The following is a 22,485-nucleotide window of genomic DNA, read 5'->3' as shown; positions in this document are numbered from 1 at the left end:
TATATATATATAAATATATATATTATATATATATATATATAGGTATATATCAGCTCTGAGTTTGCCTTGGTCATCTGGCACTAATTGAAAGACCCGTTTTGCTCAACGGTTCCCAGGACACTTCACAGCATCCAATTAGATGGCACTTGTGGGACATGGGTCTCCCATGTTTCCACATTTTATGATCTGGTAACCAAACTTGGCTGTTTATCTAATTGTTTACCCCATTAGATGTGTGGTGAGTTGACAAAAAGGTCCGAAAACATGAATAGTCGACCGCTGTCTAGTTATCTGCCTTTGCCGTCTCTGGGAGTGCATTTCCTTTTGTGCTTTCTTTTTTGGTCCTGGTGAATAGAACTACCCTGGCAATTTTCACTTCGAAGACTCATCGTTTTAAACTTATCAAAATCTCTTCACTTTTCAGGCTGACATGAACCAAGTGATGCTCCAGTCAACAGATGTCGTCAAAGCAATCCAGGCTGCTGCAAAAAAGCAAAAGGCGGAGTTTGACGAATGCTAACTCGTATTAGGTACCATACGCTCTCGAAATGATCCAATTATTACTTGTGATTGACTTGTTACTTACTGCAAGGATAATTTTATGCTTTTGTATACGGAATATCTTTTTTTCATTGTATCGATACAAATGGTGGTAACGTTTCCTCTACCCTTTTGATGCGCGACAAATAAAACGTGCCGATAATGTGTTGGAAAGGTTTAGCAACACAGCGAAACTGACAGGTTGTTCTCGATCAAATAAAGGTTTGTGATTACAACGATGGAAAAACTGCTGGGCGACCTCCGTGTAAGGTCTAGGGAGAAAGTGTGTGGACTGGTGCGGGTAACTCAGCTCAGGGGTCATTAGCTTCATCATCACCGATAGCATGACATCGGTGTTCAACACCAATGCTTTTCTGCCGTACAACCATGACTTATTTGAGAACCTTATTGATAAGAAAAGGATGGGAAAGGGATTTGGTGCCAGCTTACCACAATCACTCCGAGGTGCCTACACCTCCAGACACCTGTTCAGGCAATCTGGATAGAAACTGACAACACTAGAGCCATTGGCAGCCATATCTTGCAGCGTCTTCAACCAGGTGAGTGGGGACTTCGCGTTCGCCTTCCTCGAAGGGGAGTAACACCAACAGCACCCAAACTTCTCGTAATCTCTTTCATATCCCTTTGCCAGATCGAGGGTTGGCCACCTCTCTACTTCCGCACCTTTGAACTGGGCACGAAAAACAGCACTCTCTTAGGCAAACGGTGCTTCGGCATACGCAGAAAATGTCCCAACCATTAGCTTAGTATGTGGAATTCTGTCAAAGACTCAAATGATTCACGACATCTAGCCGGTATTATGGATTATAATGACCGTATCTGAGTTTTATCATGCCACACAGAGGATTTTCATCGGAATGACGTATCTGAACAGATTCTTGGGTAAACTGTTTGACGGTGTGACACACACGGTCAGCCTTTCTTTCAATACTGACTTTAGAGTATTCAGTCGGTCATTACCTATGAAAATGTGAGGGGACTGCTTGATTCGCGCTAATCTTCCAATTCCATTGGCCGCTTCACGTGATCTGGAGTTCGTTGGCTTTTTACGTGCTGACTTTTCAGGTTACTGGTCGGATGAGATAAATTGAGTAGGATCTTCATGGAGGGGTCACTCTGCCCTTAAAAGCCGACCAGGTCATAAGCTGAGCCCTAGATATGACAAATAAATATTGACATAAATGCATGGACTGAAGACGACTCATGAAATACATTCTCGTCACGTGATGATAAGGATGATGGATCTATTGTCGGTACAATGCTTGTGCATTAGTGCGTTTTGGGGATGAGCTCCGGAATGTGGAACATGTTTGCCTCTTTTGAGCGTGAACAGGACATGAGCCGTGACGGCGGATTTCGGCGTTCAACGTTACCAAGACTACGCTTGTTGCTTTGCGAGGAGAGAGTATGCGCCTATCGATCAAGACCGGTCGGCCGGAGAGTAAAACCAGCTGAGAATCCAAGGTCGCGATCCCGCTCGCATTCGTCGAAATTGCTGTGAAAAGTATGAGAAAACAACCGTGGTTAGCTTAGTCGCATGGATAGTGCTGTGGCTATGGTGATAGGATGTCAAATTTACAGTGTTATGCACCAAATTCTATTTGCTCCGCTTCCACTCTATTTGGAATAGTAAGTTTTCCAGAACTTGTCCGCCGAACTGAATATCATTTTGTGTTTCTGGTGGACAAGAAATGCGGTTAATGTTGCCTCGATATCATTTTTTGGATGCCTACAAGTTGCAACTGACACGTTCTAGCAAATCCAGTTGATGTCAACCAAAGGTTACTTATAATTTCAAAATAACTCGAGCACCAGTGGATTTGTCAACAGAAAAATCGTTCAGCTGTCACGCCCTTTCGGCGCAGAGCTGCGGTGCAACCCGAAGGATGCACGGGGGCTTCCATACTCTCAAGTTACCCAATTCTAGACAGGAGCGACCGAAAAGCCAGGGTTGGGTAGGACTGAGAATATTTTGGTTAGTAGTTTTGTTCTAGCAGATAAGGTAGCGTGCAATTATTCTTCACTTACGCAGTCCATCCCACTTGAACTACTTTTGACTACTTCCAGAGACGCTTCAGTCGGAAGGCCCATGTGATTCATATGTTTTCCTTTAACGGGAAGGTCATTCGTCAATTTGGACAAAAAAACAAACAATTTTATCTAGAGAACTATCTTTCAACTATTGAAATCCTCTGACAGAGTGAAGTGGCAGTTGCTGAAGTGGCGTCGATTAAGGCAACGATGACCTTGAAGTGGTGGAATTACTTTTCATTTTGGATTTAAGTGGGATGAGGCTGTCATAATTTCGACATCTACCAAGGTGGAAAAATGCTCTGAAATGTCCAGCGAAAGAAAGTGATATTCAGTCATGATTTAAGGGTTCAATCGGACGATCTACACAGCCATCACTAGGACTGAGGCGAAAGAAAAGGGAATTCCTAGGAGCCGCTGCTGCCACGTAACTTCTAGTAGGAGTCCCTTTTCGGAAAAAGAACCCGTTGCTCTATACCAGTTTCACACGGATACCATTTTGAACACCTTCCTCAGTTTAGCACTGTCAATTCAAATCAATTTCAATTTATCAGCTATAAACCGTGTACCATTAGTAAATTGGTTTCAGCTGCTACAGCTTCAATCACCGGAAAACGGGAGCGTGGAACAAACAGCCAAGCCTTGGAGACGATGGTATGTTCAGTTTGTTCGGAAATCGGGTAGCTATGCTTTGAAGACGATAGTTTTGACGCACGAGTTCCATTGACTGCTCGACGGGACCATTTCTGCCAGTGTCACTAGCCATCGGTTAGTTGAGTCCCGAGGTACCCATTCAAAGAGGCATCAGTTGCCGACCCGACCAAATTTTCTGGTTAGTACGTCGTTGTCAGGTCATACACTGCCCAACTCTCGGTCGGTTCCACTCAGTACAGGGCTAGAATAAAAAGAGCTCTGTGAGGCAGACGGTCTTCTGGCACGTGGAGTACATGTCCTAATCAACGTGACCTAGAAAACGTGAGTAATTCATCTATCGCGACAAAGTTCATTCTTCATAAGTTCATCTGGCATACTTCAACATTGCTAATCAGATGTCCTAATTATGGGATATTGGTTTTACCGCGGATTGAAAATTATTTATAAAGTTTGATTGTGATCCCTCGTCATACTAGAAGTCCAGTCCAATCCTTGGTGGTAGTTGAAGGTTCATATACCTTCAAACAACCTGGAGATGAGGAAGCGTTTGATGCGCAACTTTGTACAACATCGAGGGCCCACACATGAAGTCGGATATTCATACTACGATTCCGTTCAAATGCACTTAAGTAGGATACATAAGATCGAAAACTGGGCTCATGTAACAAGCGAATGGAAGACATCGGTGTTCGAATATCTGAAGCATTTGATTAGGTGCGTGTAGTCCTGTTTGCCGAGCTTGGCATTTGTCTTGAACGCTTCTCTTCTGCCACACGGACCGGGTTAGCTGCTTAACGAATTTATGAACACTGGTCAACACAAGGATATTGGGATATCCAGTAGTCACATGTGCAGGGCGACGACTACGCCACCCAGGAAGTCTCTAGGATGTCGTATGCGGAACGTTCCTGAAGGTGAAATGGCCGTTATGGATCCGATAAGGTGGAAAAACCCGACCCGAAGTTCGTCATTGCAGTAGATATCAGCGTACCTGAGTAAACACTAGTAATCATTCAGCTGTGGCACCCTGCACAACTGCCGTGCAGCTTGTAGAAAAGCACTAGGTTTCAGATGCTCTCAAACCGCACAAGCCTAGACACAGGAGCAATCCAAACGCCATGGTTTTGGTACAACCTGTGACTTTCTAGTCACAAGCCTGAAAAACCGGGTGGTGTCGACTTGTTTTGAGTCATTTCGAGCTGTGTGCAACTGTGTGAGGGTGAATGTTTGCATGTAATGATGAAAGATACTTGGGTTTAAAAATGACGGCTGACGGAAATAAACGATACTGGATGGCTAAATGGGTGGCGTTCATCTTTCAGTTACTCTCCAAAAGGCTAAGTCCTCTTGAGAAGGAATCTAGGGCACAAGTTTGTTGGTTTCATGAATAGTCTTTCTTGAGAACAGTCGCTATGGTTGAATACGTGCGTGAGGCAATTACCTGTATGCTTTCCTCCAGTTCATCACCAACCTCGCTCAAGCGTCCACTGAAGTGCGCAGAACTGATTTGTTCTGGCAGGCTAGCCGATCCTCGTCGGCTCAAATTGTAACTGGCGAGGATCGAACCGCTTCGACTGCTGCGCCCGAAAACTGAAGTTTGGTAGACAGCCGCTCCATAGAAAGTCTGAAATAGAAATGTTAGGTGGGTTTGTAACCGTGATCTTTGACAAGGTAGGACGCAAGTTTACAATAAATTTGAAGAGTCCAGCACTCAGCGAGTAGAATCGGGTGTTTCAGTATAAACTTTCCGTGTTTATTTCGAGAGTTGAGTACAGCCTATAGAAGAGATCAAAAACTCAACACACTTCAAAGCTACTTAGAAGTAGTTACACGGTGTGGAAAAAATTTCACTGTAGGATCGAGATATCGTGACAGGCTTGTCATCTGACGGAATAATCAGACCATTCATTAAGCCGCCATGCGAGATATCGGGACAATCGCGCACATCACTCGAGCGTGAATTTGTTCACCCTTTCCTTCGGAATCCTTCGGTATGCCCTCATACTCTGCTTCGCCTGTCTTGTGTGAACCCCTCGTACGAAAGATTGCAGGAATGGCTGGTAAGATCTACTCAAAACGTGACTCCGGTCCTGCGCTTCCTCTCCTCAACCAAGTGATCAAATTGGACGCCTTCGGGCATGGTTAAGATTGGTGGTCTATTCGTCCTTTTTGACAGGTAATTTGTTTTATCAGTAATCAAGGTGACTGGAGGTGGAATGTCTGTAGGTGTACATTGATTACCCGGGTGCGCGAGTTCGTTCACATCTGGGCATTTGACGAACGCTCTCAAAATATTTTAGCAATCGCCGTCGCACCGCTCCAAAACGATGTATTACTGACGTTGTTGATCAGAATTTTGCAAGCTAACTGCTTAACACAGCATACACTTCAGCCACTAGCTGAGCAAGTCGGTTTGATCACGCAACTTAGTTTTGGAACCAGTGAGCCGCACCTTGCTCGAATGAGCTGTCGCCCATGTTATATAAAGAGAGTTTGAGGTAGGTTAGTGGTTAAGACGCGAGCTTACTGACCAGATGCTTCGTCAGACCCAAGACGAACGCTCTCAAAATATTTTAGCAATCGCCGTCGCACCGCTCCAAAACGATGTATTACTGACGTTGTTGATCAGAATTTTGCAAGCTAACTGCTTAACACAGCATACACTTCAGCCACTAGCTGAGCAAGTCGGTTTGATCACGCAACTTAGTTTTGGAACCAGTGAGCCGCACCTTGCTCGAATGAGCTGTCGCCCATGTTATATAAAGAGAGTTTGAGGTAGGTTAGTGGTTAAGACGCGAGCTTACTGACCAGATGCTTCGTGGTTCAGACCCAACTTCAGCATCTCCACTGCTCCTGTTTTGGCCTAGACAACCTTTCACTATCTCAGTTCTTGTTCTTCTTTCGCGCGGCAGGACAGCCAGGCACCGAAAGTAGTTAACTACCACTTTCCTACTTACATGTCGTTTTTTGTTTTTCCGTTCATGGTTGTCTGACACAAAGGTAGCCCCGCTCGCTACTGAAAACACTCAATTAGTGTTGCTGATAATACCGCACCCTTGGAGGTTGCCTGTGGTTGTAAACCCGTTTGACATCCTTGTGCATAGCGTGGTAGTTTCCTGGGATAGAATTGAGCAAAATATATCCTGTCTAGGTCCAAGAAGATAGCCTGGTGGTGGCTTCCGTAGAATTCATCAAAGTTCATCCTATTTAGTTCACTTTTACGGCCAATGCTACTACACGGAATGGGACTCATCTATGGGTAGAATTTGAAACTCTAACCCTCGAAATTCATCAGTTTTTTCAGCACTTTCATGACCATGAATCTTTTCAAATTTAGCCGATTCCGTGGCTAAAAATGTACATCCGCGGTTTTTTGACTTCCTTGATTTTCTTGGTGGGTTTTCCTGAGGACAGTCCGGTAGTTTACCGATTTAGGCGGCGATGCCAGGGTGTGTGGGTGATCAGCTCCACTCTCTGCTTCAGACTTACAGTAGCATCCCTGAGGACTTCAGTTTCTTCCCCCCGTAGTGCTTAGAAGTAAGCTGGCGAAATAATGAAGTTAGCAAGCCTACAGTATATCCGCACCGAATGAGACTACTGGCTCTCTCTCCCTCTATTTCCCGAAACACCAAGGCGTTTCCTTCTTCATCATTTCAGGTCAACTTAGATGGGTAGTAAGCCACCTAACCCTCCATGCTCTCAGTGTCCTTTCTGCCGTGATAGCAATTAATGGACTACCTAGGCATTAGCATAGTAAATACTCCGTTCTTCGAAATGCAAGCTGTAGAGTGCGACTCGAGCCACTCACTTCTATGCCAAGCTGCCATACCTTACAGAGGGCTGTGATGCTCCCAGAGTGGCCAAGCCTGGACAAGTCGAGATGCAGAGGTTGGATTCGAAACATGAACCTGCCGATGAGTAAGTTCGAACCCCAACCATTAAGCTACCCTCAGCAGTATTCTACGTCTAGTTTGTTACGCTATAGGACTGAGAACGAATTCCGTCCTTGTAAATCGCATCCATACTTTTGCTTTCATCTGTATCTTCCCTCATTGGATTTGCTATTCCGTCTTGCTGTTAGCATGTCTCTCCAAAACTAATTAAGGCCGCATTGTTAATTTGCCGAAACATGTCTTTAACTGCAGAGGAATCTCAAGGAACGTTTTGCTTAAATTCCTGTTTCCCATTTTTGGGAAGAACCTTGTTTAGAAGTTAAAAATTATTGGTTGCTATGGCGTCAAACACCGTACCATCCAGCAATGACTGGTTGACAGATCAGCCGTTTGAGGAATCATCTATTCAATTTTATGTAATCTGCTTTAAGATTAGCTGGGCGGGGTTTATTCATTGCAACCCGTCCTAATGGGTTGGTCATTCTCAGCTGCGCAGGTTAAACTATTCTTTTGAAGGACAGGACTTACAGCTGCCAGGTGACACTGCCCTCACTCATCCTGAACTCACGTGTGTGTTGCTCCCACAATATAAATCTTTTGACTTTGTGTAGCTGCCATGGCAAATCGGTCGTTGGGAGCTAATAATCTTGTAAACTGGTTCTATTGATTAATCGCTTTTGGGACGACCACGTTTTTGGTCAACAAGGACATGGGGATTAATTTTCCGTAAGGCACAACTACCCCTCATACCTTGGATTGCAAACTGTTTATAATGAATGATGGATCATCAGGTCTTTGCTGCTTGATGAATGGCTCCTAAAACATCACAACGAGGCTACAGGTGTACCGGTGATACTACTGATGGGGAGGCACGCGAGTAGCATGTGTTGTTCGTAGAATTTCGATTTGCGTCTTTTGAAAGGAAAGATCCGTTGCGGAATTCGTGGAGGCACTTTGTAACATTTGCTTGGATTTGACAGACGAATGAGTGGAGTCAATGAATCTCCAGGAAAGTTCAAGAAGACGCGTTCGGGAGAAGATAGGTATCCAGTTTTTGTAAATAAGATGCATATTAGAGGAAACTACTCACAAGGTTGCTGAAAACTCTTCGATAACATCATAAACGAGATATTCAATTGAGTCTCCCGTGAAAACCAAATTGATTTGCAGATGAGTGTATTTCTCGAATGCAAATTAGAGTTTTGCTTCCCTGTTCAATGGTCTGTAACCGATCAGTTGGCATTTCCTAATAAATAACTCCGCAGCGAAGGCCTTCGTCCTTTCACAGGTGACGGGCGAGATACCTTTTGTTTTGCAGTCATTGTTGGTTGCGGATTTCGAAAAAAGCCTAGAGGAATTCGAGTTCCACGAAGAAACTGGGGGAATCGTGCATGTGGGTTTATCGTACATACTCTCATGTGAATGGACGAAAAAATCGAGAATAAAACAGAGAATTTAGGAACTTGGGGTTACAGTTTTAGATCGTGTGATCTGGAGACCATCGAAGCAACCAGAATCGGCTCTTAGGTGGTCGGTTAGTTTCTCGAATTTTTTGTTAAGGATGGATGATGGAGCTACAGGTTTACTGAAGTGTTTGGGCTTGAGTAGTACACGAAATACTCAAGAAAAGGTGTGATTGACAGCATATCACCAGGGATGTAGCGTGGTGTGGTAAACATGAAGCTTCGAGTTACTTGCAACGCACCAGCATTGGCGGACCAAGGGGGGGCATTTTACAGAGCACGGAATATTGGTTGTTGATCAGGTGGCTGTTGATCTGTTCGCCGGGCTTGGCAATTGGCTTGCAAGCGTTTCGTCACCATACGAGGAGACATCATCAGTGCGCAGTTGGGTGGGTACTTCTTCCTTGTCTGCGTGCGTTTATATAACACTCGAAGGCTATCTGTTATTTTCTGACGTGATTGCTTACTTGAATTGTAACAAATTTAGTGAATCCATTGGTCCGTCTGTGATCTTTGTGGCGTTCCTTTGTGTTGGCTGGTTATCCCAATGCCTTCTGTTTTTAGTAGCTTGGCGCACTGAATAACAGTATTGCCAATCGGTCTCGAACTAGAATTATGGATGAAGCCAGGTTGTTGATTTATTAATTGAAATTATCAAAGAACTGTTGTTTGTACTTTGAATTCCAAAATAATTGCTCTCGTTAGTGACATATAAAGTCGTTCATTTCAAGCACAAGTAAGGTAAGCGGTATTCTGCGGGCAATGTCCTCTTTATCAAAGTATTTCAGACTATCCGGAAAGGATGAGTTTGTCGAACTGGGTGGTTTGCAGTAGGACACGAAGAGTTCCGTGAGTGGATTTCGAAGCCAGAGTCAATCTTTAAGGTTACCGAATAGATCATTAGACCTGAGAGATGTAGGTTTTCGGAATATGCCAGAAAATTCGATGAAACCAACTCGTCATATGCGTACTATTGGGCCAAAATGGTTGGTGTGATACTAACCTGCCTTCCTGTAATTCGACTACTCTTGGTCTTCAACGTGTACGATCACCTTGGGAAGCGCGGGCTCATTGACGAGAGCTCTGACTCAACTTCCACTCTAAGTGTTGGTGAATAGTGAATAGTGTATATTCGTAATACACTACTCATAAGGTTGCTGAAAATTCTTCGAAAGCCCGGTTCTACCCATCTTGTAGTATTTCACTCCACAGACCAGCTGGTTCTTTTCAAACTTCCCAACACATTCTGATTCGCTTAGACAGTCATGCGAAACCCTCTTTTCTGTGAAAAGCTGAAGAATTACGGTGCAAATTAAACACAATGCTGATAACCCAACCGCACCCGGACTACTAGCCGGGAGGTCGCGGGTTCGAAACTCCTCGGTGCTGCATAAGATTCGCACGACTACGGATTCCCATTAAGCGTGCAACAGCTGTACAATGCTTCTAGGATTTTCATAATAGACCGGATTCACTTGCGGAAGGAAAGCTGTAGTGAAAATAACGAAAAATCCTTATTCCACGATGAATGACAAGAAATCTAGACAACCCTTTGTGGCAGTATCAAAATTTCAAACCGCGAATGGCTTTGTACTACTTCATTCAAGTACTGTTTGGTCATCCTAGTTCTTTTGCGCATGCGTTGAACTAGAGTTGTGACAGTCTGCCTTCTTACATCAAGCCGAGCCCTGTAGCTGGGGAAAGGTGCTTGCGTGAAGGGAAAACTTACGGATGAAGCAAATCATGAACGAGAATTTCATCTGGGATTTGGATGAGTCCCCCGGGAACTTACTTAGTAGACGTGTGTCACTTACGTACGATTCGGTGTTTAAATAGAACATGAAGCTGACGGGGACTGCGCTTGCCTGATGATTGCCGATATGAGCGAAACCACTAAAGGGTCGCAATGGATTTTCAGCGACCCTATAAGTAATATTTTTCGTCAGGAAAACTGTTACGTGGTTTTATATCTAGCGGGCGTGTTTAGTGGCTGCTCTATAACCCATATGTCCACAGTTGGTGGCAAGTGGCACACATTTTCTAATATGCCAGTTCGTAAATGCATAAAACTGAGGGAAACACCAGAGGACTCAAGTACGGGAAGGAACTGCCTGTTGTGCTTGCGGGGCCAGCCATTTAACACTGCATGATTTCAATGGACTCTCAAAAGTTCTGAGAAATCAACTGCATTCATCGAGCAGTCAGCCCAGGAAGGACCACCTTGGCAGACTAATTCAGTAAATAACTGTCCTGGGACGTTTCATGATCCCGTAAAATCGGATCAACACGGAATCCTGTTAGACGCAGCGAGTGATTTGTTCAGTTCTGCTAAAAAACTTGACATAACAAAGCGCTTGCACCTTCATTCACTCATCAGTTCAGCTTAAATCGAGCCACTAAACAGGTATTTTGCTTTGACATGTGGTCAGCTGTACAGTCGCAACGCTGTTCCTGAGTGACTTGCAAATCTGTAGTGCCCCTAAAGTGGCTTTAATTTCGTATGATTTGAAAGGATTTTATCATTCTGTTATCCATGTAAGGTATTATTTCACGCAGGAGGCCAGCCAGCCTAACCATTCATGTAATGCTCTTAAAACGTGTGAGTTTGGTGACTGTTGGATTTAGCCCGGGTAGTATTGATTTTCCATTGATCTTGCAATGTTTCAAAATGCCATCAGAGTGACGTTACACTCTAAAGACGAGGTGCTAGAATTCTGCTGATTTAATTTTTATCACGAATAACGGAAAAGTGAACTGCCTAATCATTGTTTTGAGGATTTCGGTGCTCTCAAAAGTTTCAACGTAGCAATGTAAAGTTTGCTATTTCTTGAGTATATTCGGGGCCAAAGCGAGTACGTTTACGTGCTAGTACGCTACCAGAAATCGCAGTATAGCGAACTTAATCCCTTCGTTTCAGTTCTGAGACGACAGGATGTAGTTGGAGTTCAACTCATCAATACCAATTTCAATGATGAGACCAGATACAACACGTATAGTTCTGCTAGTCACATATTCTATCACAACATGAACGAAAACACTTTTGTGCATGGGTAAAGTGTAGGGATCTTTTGGTTATTTTGACTGGGAGATTGGATTTCTTCAGAGATAATTAAGACTTTAACTCTTATATGATCATAAACTTCAACCGAATTCGGCTGAATCTCTCGTCCGCTTCGGCCGAATTTGCTGCACAGAGCCGTTTCCTGTCAATAACGAATTTGTGTGCAACTGAGGGTAGTCGTCAAAATCTGTCCAATTTGGGTTCAGTTAAAACCTAAGGTTGAGGGAAACTCGAATACTGCGTCTACCTGGTGAACCTTAAGACAAGGGAAACCGGTTATGGGCTGTCGAAGAGTTTTCAGCAACCTTGTGATTAGTGTATTAGACACAAACCCCAAGCATTTCTCAGTACAACATTAGGACAAGGTCCTCTTTTATATGTCTTCTGATATGCACAATGTATCTTATTAGTCTCACAAAAAACACTTTCGTGTAAGGTGAGGTAAAAGTTATTTTTCCGTCCTGTTCCCCACCAACCAATTGTTTTCTACTTTTGACTGGCTCTAATATCACACTCCCTGTTAATATCAACACCTAAATTTGCTTATTGCTAACTGGTCTTCGAAAAATTTCCTGTATGAATTCACCTGAATTTAACCAACTAGTACGACGCAAAATCAATGGTTATGGAAAGTTCATCAACCGACCGAAGGGGCCTAAATTTAAACTGTTATTTTTTCTTTCCACAACTCGTTCGAAGACAGATTGCTTACCTCAGGTTGACCTCACAAACGAGGGGCTTGGGAAAGTATGCGCGCGGACAACGGATTGGATACATTTTGGGCATTTGGCGATAAAATCTACTTTGTTTCAAGGTCAAAGAGTGGACTGGAAAGGAACACTGCAACTTGGGTGATAAGCATGTTTGAGGCTAAAATGTTCCTGGGTTGAGGCGTCGTGTGTGGTTAATTAGAGCTGCTTTGATAGGAATGCCATAGAGATTCCGCTGAGATTTAGTCGGGTCTCCCATTAACATCTAAGTGGAAGCCAATAGTCTAAGTGGCCAAATAGTCAAGTGTTCAACCACCAACCGGGTTCTATACTTCCTGAGTTTCGTGAGATGTAAACTGCTGTTAATTCCCAGCGGTTCGGTGATTCTAAGCTTTTCAGAACAGATTGTCTTCACTGACAAGATAAAATCTCTATAGCATAACACCGAATCTCATCTCAGCACCATGAATCAAGAAGCAAATCAAACAAGGGACGATTTCACTAGATGTGTGAAAATTTCCCCGGAAAAGTCTTCACTTGGGAGCTTGTCAACATCAAATGGATTTGCAAGTGATGGGGTACCCAAAATGGAAGATGATTTGAAACAGAAATAAAGCATCCAGTTGAGTTTTTTAGACCTATCAGGTTGCCTCTTGGTCATTTACAAAGAACAAAACATCTTTTGTCAGCCTTATTGGTGATATCCAGAAAAATCAGTGACTTGATGTCACAAACCATATAAAAATAGAGTATGAACAGATGATATTCTATAAGACTTCAAAGTTACACTAAGTACTGAAAAATGAGGCAGCCTGTGTGCAGCACATTCAGTTGTAGAATATCATAAACGAGAGATTCAGTTGTCTCTCGTGAAAACCAAATTGATTTGCAAATGAGTGTATTTCTCGAAAACAGTGCAATTTGGGTTCAAGTAGAACATAAGGTTGACGGAAACTCGGGGACTGCGCCTACCTGATGAGCCCCAAGAAGAGCGAAACCGGTTGTGGGTAGTTGAAGGGTTTTCAGCAGCCTTGTGAGCAGTTTCCTTTACGAAAACTAAGTACTTTCGTTATACTTTCAACTACTGATTACCAGTGCAGACAAATCAGCATTCTCTGTCCCTTAATTCTTCTGGTTTGACTGTCTAGGTACGAAGTGACCACTAAATCACGAGGGAAGAAAGGTTCGGATGTTTTATCTACCTTAAATATGGAGCTGCTACGAAAACTAGTCACTTAGGTGGATGCGGAGCACCGTCCCTTTGTGTGAGTCCTGGCCATGCCTCCGTCTTCATTGAAACCGCGGTGCATGCGCATCGATTATTCTCGTATTCTCGTGGCATTATGGCTAGGATATTCCACTCTGTTTTTGGTTGGGTGAGGACAGTCCACCAACCAGAATGTTCTGGTTCCTGTAATTCCATTGTAACTCAGAAGTGTTAAATCTTAATTGCACTGGAGCTGTTTTCTGCTGTTTTAACAAGAGTGTGGATCTGCAAGGTTGCAAAAGACTGATCTAACTTGAAGCTGCTGGATTTTTGGAATCAAGAACGGCTTTTCTAGGAATTTGTGGTTTAAAGTACTAATCAAATTATAGGATACTGCCTCTCGGGAGAGCCCTGATGCAAGCTAAACCGGGTCAGTGATACCTGTATGCATGTCTAAATATCGTTCTGTTTGAAATAACCTGTTGATAGTCTTTGTTACTGGGACGTATTTGAGTAGTTCTCATTGAAAATGAGATCGTAACCATTGGGTTTTTATTATGTGAGGAGACTAGGGAAGTTTCATTGGAGATTTCATCCTTTAGGTGGAGGCCCGAAGAGCCGGGATACATTGTACGGCGGGAATCATCAACATTTCGCATCTCGCAAACTCTCGGATTGATTCGGGCTTGTGAACTCCCGATAGATTATTGAGGACCAAACCGTTCAGCCACGAGCTGCTTGACCAGTACTGAGTCAAAATAGAGCGTCACTCATCCTTCAGTCATGAATGCATATAACTGCGCACATGGCCACGCATCAGCTGGCTCCTCGAGTGATGACTTCTTAGCTAGCAGTGCCAGTTGCCTAATCACGACAAACCACCGGGTCAAGCTGGCCGACTCTTTTCGCGTAGCCTATCGAATAAGAAACAATCAACCCCATACTATTCACCATCCAGTGCTCGGGACAGCTGGAGAGATCATCACCTGAGCAGGTGACCTTTCATCTTTGCCAGGCTCTAATATTGCCCTGACTTGCCAATCAAACTCACCTTGGTAGAACACACTACTCCTAAGGTTGCCGACAGCCCTCTACCGGTTTTGCCTTCCTGGGATCGTCCGGTGAGCATAGATTCCGAGTTTCCATCCTCGATGAAAGCTCGGGTAGTACGTCCATCCGACGAGCCTTAAGGAGGAAATGCCAGTGGACTTCATGAGCTTTATCAGCGACCTGATTAGTAGTGTGTTGCTGCCAGATAATGTACTACGTTATCTCAAATATCATAGCAACTGGGGCATGAGGCGGTCTTTGTGTGGCATAAACTAAGAGGTACACTTGATCTTCTTGTTAACACCAATGTGATTTGAGAATGAGTCTATCCCATCAACAGCATATCCGTGTTTTTATGCAGACAACAAAGCAACGCTTTGACGTACTGCTGTGCGATTTTTTCATTGTAAGATGCAAATTCGCGCTTTTTGGTGACGAAGAGAGTTTCAAGCGAATGAAAACAAAAATAACAGAGAACTAAATTGACGTTATTGGTGGCTGCAGGCAACCAGTCAGAAAGCACGGATATTGTGAAGGTGAGAACAGTTTCACCCACAACGGTTCTTTTCAGGCCTGTATCGGGATTCTATTCTGACCGGCTTGAAATCAACCAAATGAGCTACCCTGTCCAATGAGCATATTTTTATATGTTCATTTCATATTTTCAATCTATTTTGAGAAATTTCCTTTGATTTGAGCAAAAGGAATTCTCTGCTTGTTTTGCAAAGCGCCGAAATAACTGAACTAGCAAGACGCCAGAAGAATGTGCAACGAAGCACCAATGGCACCAAGCTGTTTCTAGATGATCAGTCAAGTGAACAAAACAAGAACCGGGAATGGGTAACTTTGGGATAAAATGACGAGACACTTTCTCTACGTATCAGCCGTCTGTCCACTGTTATCACATTACCTAAGACCTACAGGTAAAAAAGTGCACAGGATAGGCTTGGTAGGTAATAATAGTACAAACCCGACACATGTTCATGTCTAATGCTGCAATGTGCTCTTTGTGGAGCTACGATACTGTGAAAAGGAAAGAAATTGTGGTGCATTCGTCTACCCACCCGCGCTTGAAAAACCACTAGGTTTACGAATTCTTGGTCTGGGCGCTTAACTGGCCTAAAATTCCAATTTGGTCTTTCGATTGTTAAACCCATGACAGACCGCGAATGCTCGGTAGCACATCATTTAAGTGATATGGCCGCTGATAGGTGCCAATGGTTTTCTTTTTGTCAGCTTCTATCCAGATTGTCTGAATGAGTGTCTAAAGGTTGGGGCATCCCGGAATGATTGTGGTAGGCCAGCACTAAATCGATTTCCCCTCCTCTTTTCATTTTTTCTTCACGATAAGGCTTTCAAGTAAGTAATAGTTGTACGGCAGCGAGGCAGCAATGTTGAACAGTAATGTCGTGCTGTTGATGATTGTGATGATGATGATGATGATGATGATGATGATGATCGTGATGATGATGATGATGATGATGATGATGATGATGATGATGATGATGATGATGATGATGATGATGATGATGATGATGATGAAGCTGTGCGGTGAGTTTAAAATGTCAGCCGAATGTTCGCTTACCATCTATGCTATGTGAACTCCGGAATACGGCTTGTTCCACCTAATGCATCCTGGCACGAACGGTCCAACCCAGATTCTCAGTGGTTTTTCAGCCCATCTGTTGGGCGGAATTCCACACCACTACCGCTTTGGGCGCTGCTACGGCCAAGAAGCCTGTCCCGCACAAGATTGGCCAGAAGACTGGGCCAGTCGTGCATCAAGGTAAGCTCTGATTGTCAGAAAATGTGGACCGTAAAGCCAATCACGGTCCATTATTCGCCGAATGCCGGTTGCCAGTGGAGCATCCAGAAGGCGTCAGAACATCCAGAATGTTGTCGCGACAAACGGTTTGTATAGGACGCACTGTACAAGTGTTTTTCACTTGTTTTGAAAACACCTTTGGTGGTTATTTGTTTAGGAACGCTAGTTTGGGAGTTTCAGACCTAGAACTCAGCTGAATTAAGATACCATTATCACACCACTGTTTGTGAATATCGGAAATTCTGATGGGATATTTCATGGAACAGCCTGGAACTTTGAGTTAGCTGTTGCTCTGAAAACCGAAGACTTTACCGAATACATACAAACCGGTTGTTTCAGCTAGCTTGGAATAACTCGGGAGGAATAGGTCTTGTCAAAGCCCGACGAAAAATTCCTTTTTTTCAATGAGTCGAAATCTACGCTGAGCAACAGATTTTTCAACCTTATGAGGAGTGCTTTGCGAATATACATGTATCGCGATATCTCGAATATCGTAGCGATTGAAACATGAGGCGGCCTGATGCAGCACATTCAGTGGCCTGGAAACATTACAAACGCGAGGTTTAGCTGGGTTCCAGGTGAGTCTCTCGAAAAACCAAATTAGTTTGCAAATAAGTGTATTTCGCTAATGATAGAGTTTGTGTTCGCGATAATGATGACCCCGATGATGACTACGGTGTAGATGGCAAATATGACAGAGATAGACGGGAGTAAGAGAGGACACTTCTTCTAGAATCATGGTTAAATTTTTGATGGTTTACAGCAGTAACTCTCAAAGCTATCAACAATTTGCTTGCAAGTAGGCATTTTGAATGTCATCTGTTCAATGAGGGGAAAACCGCTTCCAAGGCAGAATACTTGATTTGAATACGTGATTGACTACGTCCGAATTGCAGGTCTTGGGGTGTGATAAACGAGGTTTCTTGTCTTGAATTCGTTGATATTGGCTGAACACTGCTCAGGAGGTCATAGCTCTCCCCACAGTGGATCCAAGCATACACTCGACTGGAAAATATGGATGCTGGTAGGTTGCTTCGTATCATGCCATCACCCCTTTAGTTCAAAGTAAATTTGGCAATTAGGAAATAGGTTCTTGGCACGCGTTCTGGGAAGCGCATCCAGGTGAAGTAAACACAAGGCACTATAGTGGTGTGCGGACATGTTTGTCAACACACACACACACATCCCAACACATTATGAACCCCTCATCCTCATCTTCACCTGCTGTTCATGGACAAGAGTCAGATTGCTGCCTAATCAGTCCTCGGCTGTCACGTGACCTAAATGATCAGTGTCCCATTACACGGAATCCGATAACAACATGCATGATGCATTTGTCTACCACAGCATCATCAACAACCGATTGATGTTGTCGGATATTGTCACAACACCTCCACCCTGCTGCGTCTAAACTAGGATAGACGACAACAAATCATGCTGTGTACACCTCCGCCTGTTTGATAGAAGCGCTCAGAAAGGAACTCCCACAACTACGGATCAAACCCAGACCAGATATTGTGAATTATCCTTAGAAACCATTAAAGATCCCAGATTGGTACAGGTGGGTCCTAGGAGAGTTGCAGAATAGAGCAACCACCGGACCGAAATTAGCCCAGCCCATTTCAGTGGTGTGGACTTGATTGGCACTTTGTTAGTATGGACTATGCTTTTAGCCCGAATGTTCCAATCGATCGTATGCTATTTGGCCGGTGTGCTGGTTGCTCTGTTTGCCAAGCGTGGTAGTTGAATCCCAAACGTTTCATCACTAATCAAGTTGATATCGTCAATGCGGGGTTGAAAGAGGGAGACATCTCGTCCTGTACATGAAGCCAGTCTATACTGAAGCAGCCGTTTCATCATTATTGAGAATCATCAGCAATGCGCATCTCACCAAACTTCAATGGGTCGTCTGTTCAACAGTCGGAAGAGTTTGGCGGTGATCAAACAGTTTTTTCGACCCGCCCTCTCCTGAAGGTACAGCGTCATGGACGCTGAAAGTTTCAAACACGTGGTAATGCTGACACATCTGCGCTCACCAGCTGGAGCTTCCGCCGTTAGAAAAAATGTTGACAATATGCCTGTGTGTTGGTAGCTCGAGTGCCTGCACTCAAATTGAAAATAGTAGTATTTGTCAAAGTCTGTCCAATGGAGGTTCACTTAAAACATAAGGTTGAGGGAGACTCGGAGACCACGCCTACTTTTTGAGTTCCAAGGTGCTGTTGAAGAATTTCCAACAACCTTATGAGTAGTGTGTTGCGTTTAGAAAATGTATCGCGATATCTCACCTATCGTACAAGTTGAAAGATGAAGCGATCCGATGCAGTACATTCAATTGAGGTGGACGCTCATAAACGACAGATTCAGCTAGATTCAGTCGAGCCTTCTGTCAAAGCCAAATTCGTGTCCAAATGAGAGTATTTATCGATGGACGGACCTTCTTCAGTAAAACAACTGCACGCGAAATCATCCATGTGGGTAAACACAATGACGTTCTGTGTCCCTTTGCTATGAGATCGGGCTTACCAAACAAAGATGTTGCCACATTCCTAGCTCAGGTGTGTCGCATGGACGGCTGAGGTCAGAGGATCTGTCTGGGATTTCCCAAGGTATACTTCTGGATTTAACCACCCAGAAGTAGTAAGAAGGAACAAAACAAAACTGCTACAGAAAACGCCCAAAGTAATGCCGCTGCTTTCGTTGTATGCCATAAACCCAAAATAATAGCAGGAACAAGACTCACCGGAAGGCTCAGTCGTTACAGCTCTCCTTATTTACGCTTTTCAATTGAAAGCCGCAACAGTAATACTGGAAATAGCCGGAAGCACCAGGAATTCAAACAGGATACGGTTGCCTCGATCAATAAATCCCTTTTGGTAGTCGATTGCTGTATCTTGGGACGGAGTGATCAGGCTCCAGCACCCGATCAACGTGAATCATGCATAAAACTACCAGATCTCACTCTGGTGTAACACCCGAAAGTATCCAGGAATAACTAACGGGTTAAGTGACCGCGTTCATTGCGTGATTCTCTCTCTTCCTCTTTGCTCTCTTTGCCCTCGGTGAACGGAATTGCCGCAATTCGGTTTGAAGACAAAAGTTTGAACTAAGTTCGACGGCCTCAAACCTTGGTTCTCATACATTCTGTCCACAAAACTTTCAACGGATCTTGATAGATTGTTGAAAAAGCCGCGTATAAAACAGTGTTGAAATGTAATCAATGATAATGACAGCATAATATGCAGGCCCAGTCTGCGTTGTTTTGATTGGCGCGACCATTTGGAGCATAAATCACACCCAGTGGTCACGTGAATAGCTGACCAGCCATTGGACTGTGTGAACGTGGGGCACCTCTAAAGTCTGCTTCGAAAGACACAAAATGAAACTTTTCCTGTCATCATTCTTGACAGGACAGGCGGAAGAACTTTTCCATAATTTTCGGTTGATTTCACAATTTAGTAGACCGGTTTCCCAGACTTGTCAAATTTTGCCATGACTACCGTTGCAATGTAATACTTTCTTCGCATGTTCTCAGTACTTAAAAAAATCTTGTATTTTAGTCTGTTCCTTGTATTTTCCCTACTTGAAACATTTGGTGATAGTATCCAGATGAGCAAGTTAATAACGGTAAGCCGAGCGAAGTATTAAAAAACCAAGGCAGTCCCAAGGACTCAGCGGTCACGTGTTCAATAGTTTGCCGGTATTTAGAAGACTATGAGGCTTACCCGACTCAGAAGCGATCCAAGAGAATTTGTTAGCATAAACCAAGAGGCACTTGATGAGTCCGATCCTCTGATCGCCACCATGCACCAGATAAGAGTGGGATATACACAAATTGCTCCAATCAGCATTGGAGACAGCCAAAGCTATTACTAATCGGTCACTTGAACCCTCCATGTGCAACCGTACAAGGTCATTTGACGGCCTTGAGATTCTGTTGGCTGACTAATGATTTTTCCCCAAAAAATATACTTGGTGCTCTTGTTTTAAACGTGTTATAGAGCGTGCTACATCTTCGAGATCAAAACTTTGAGTGAGATTCGAGACCGAAACTCCTCTAGCACTGTTGTTCAGATATCCCGTCATCGCGAGCTGTGGCAGGATAGGGCACTGCTCATGCGTTGTTCACGCAGTCCCTGCAGTATTGACTGGTTCCTCGAGTGGTGACTAGATTAACTTCTGCCAGTGAAGTCAGTCAATTCTGAACGTTATAGCAACGATACACAGTGGTTTCATTTTTCGGAGAACCTCAGCAATAAACAGTTTACCAATCTGTGCCGATGAAACCAAGATTTAAAAGTTCAGAACATCCTCCCACCTGTGACGGCATTACTTCGTTTGTTTGATATCGTTCTTCAGAGAGGCAGTAATGTCGCCGTTTGTTTTTGTCAGCTTTCTGAGTATACTAACGAAGAGGAACATGGAAACGCGCATGTTTTTGAAGGAAACAAATCCAAATTTTTCTAAATATGCTTCGAAATCCGACGACCAGCTTTGCTGTTCTGATGGGCTGCCAGAGCGTATTCAGCCACAATGTGAGTAGATTCCGTCAAGAAAAAATACTGCAATATCTAAAAGTATCGCGCTAACTGAAACATAAGTCAGCCTCTGCGCAGCACATTCATCTGGACAATAGCATAAATGACAGGTTTAGCTGGGATTCAACTGAATCTACCTTTAAAACCGTATTTCACACAAAGGCTTACTTGTTTTTTGCCTTCACTAATATCCCGTTCGACGATAAGCTGATCGACTGATTGAGCATTGGACAATTTTGGCTTCCTTTCCGTCGCCACCTCGTCCTCCTTCTGACCCTCCACTTCTTGGTCTACGTCCTCATCTTCTTTAGATTTTTGGTGTTCCGTCGTCCTCTTGGATGAGGAGGACGCGGCTGTACAAGTTTCATCTCCAGCCACCCGATATCGAACCGAACCCATTGAGATCGATCGTTTCCGCAACATGTTCAAGAATTTTTAAAAAGTTAGAAGGTAAGCTGAAGAGTACACAGTTGAACACATTTTCGGAGGACGAAGACACCGCGCTTCCGCGGGACACAGTTTTCTTGGAACAGCAAGCTGGCTGATGGTTCAAAACATGACATATTTATACGAGATATTCCAGTTTATGTCTGTGAAGATATCAGGCAATCATGTGACCACCTAAACTCCCAGTAGTCCGCACGGTCAGAGTAAAAAACGTTGACTAAAATAGGAGATTTGGTTTTAGGTGTAACAACGACAAGATGACAAATGGGCGTTCGCTAATTCGCGAGCACGTATGTTGCGTGAGATAGACAGGTCAAAAGTCAAGATAGATAGACATGTCCAAACTTAATTCAGAGCTATTCTCAGGTCACTGAGAATACACTTTTGTCTTGGAGAATTTGGTTTGAAATAGTGTTGTTTGAAACGTAATATGTCAGCGCCTGGTGCTGGAGGAAGGGAGTGATGCGATGATTTCATCTACTCGGGAATGTTTGGTCGGTTATTGAAAGGTGGCGTGATGGAGCGAAGGCTGTCAGCATACATCAACGACCTCTGGAATGTGTGAAACGTGCAGAGCCTCCACTACCATGTCTCCGATCTTCGCAAAGGGTGCACATTCTATGGTCCTGTCAAAATCGTGATGTGTCTCATGCTGGGCACGTGATGGAGCGAAGGCTGTCAGCCTATATCAAGGACCTTTTAATCACATGCTATGATCCCGCCAAAATCATAATGTTTTAAGCAGGCCCTGTCTCATGCTGGGCGCAGTCTTTGGGTCGCAGTTTTGTACGTCAATGAGTTTAATTTACCAGAATTAAAACTAAATGTAATACGATTAACAATACAACATTTTGACATCAGTCATTTGACCCAGTGGATTTGACTAGATTTCCGTTTGACACGTGTTAAACGAGACGCAACTTTCAGAGGACAAACAAACTGGAAATAGAGAAATGCAAATTTTTGTTTATTTGGTGGTGACTTCCACTCGCTCCACTCTTCATTTTATCCAGTTCCTCGTCGAATTTGCGCCATCGCTGGGCTGACT

The 22,485-nt window shown here is 43.8% G+C and overlaps 2 protein-coding genes across 2 annotated transcripts in view; one reads left to right on the top strand and one right to left on the bottom strand.

Annotated features, from left to right (window-relative positions):
* Positions 1–693, top strand: part of T265_06035 (hypothetical protein) — a gene marked incomplete at both ends in the record, with an annotated part of 19,783 nt that extends 19,090 nt beyond the window's left edge. Inside the window, one exon of the mRNA XM_009171205.1 lies at positions 425–693. Within this exon, the coding sequence (XP_009169469.1) occupies positions 425–520 (96 nt within the window). The remainder of the gene's footprint in view (positions 1–424) is intronic.
* Positions 1–21,413, bottom strand: part of T265_13938 (hypothetical protein) — a gene marked incomplete at both ends in the record, with an annotated part of 28,961 nt that extends 7,548 nt beyond the window's left edge. The window contains 2 exons of the mRNA XM_009171242.1: positions 4,688–4,870; positions 21,159–21,413. Coding sequence (XP_009169506.1) covers positions 4,688–4,870; positions 21,159–21,413 — 438 coding nt within the window. The remainder of the gene's footprint in view (positions 1–4,687; positions 4,871–21,158) is intronic.
* Between the last annotated feature and the right edge of the window lie 1,072 nt (positions 21,414–22,485).

Source organism: Opisthorchis viverrini (genome assembly GCF_000715545.1).
Source record: "Opisthorchis viverrini unplaced genomic scaffold opera_v5_123, whole genome shotgun sequence".
Taxonomy (NCBI): domain Eukaryota; kingdom Metazoa; phylum Platyhelminthes; class Trematoda; order Opisthorchiida; family Opisthorchiidae; genus Opisthorchis; species Opisthorchis viverrini.
Note: the sequence above shows the minus strand (reverse complement) of the source record. Positions and strands in the feature narration are given on the sequence as shown.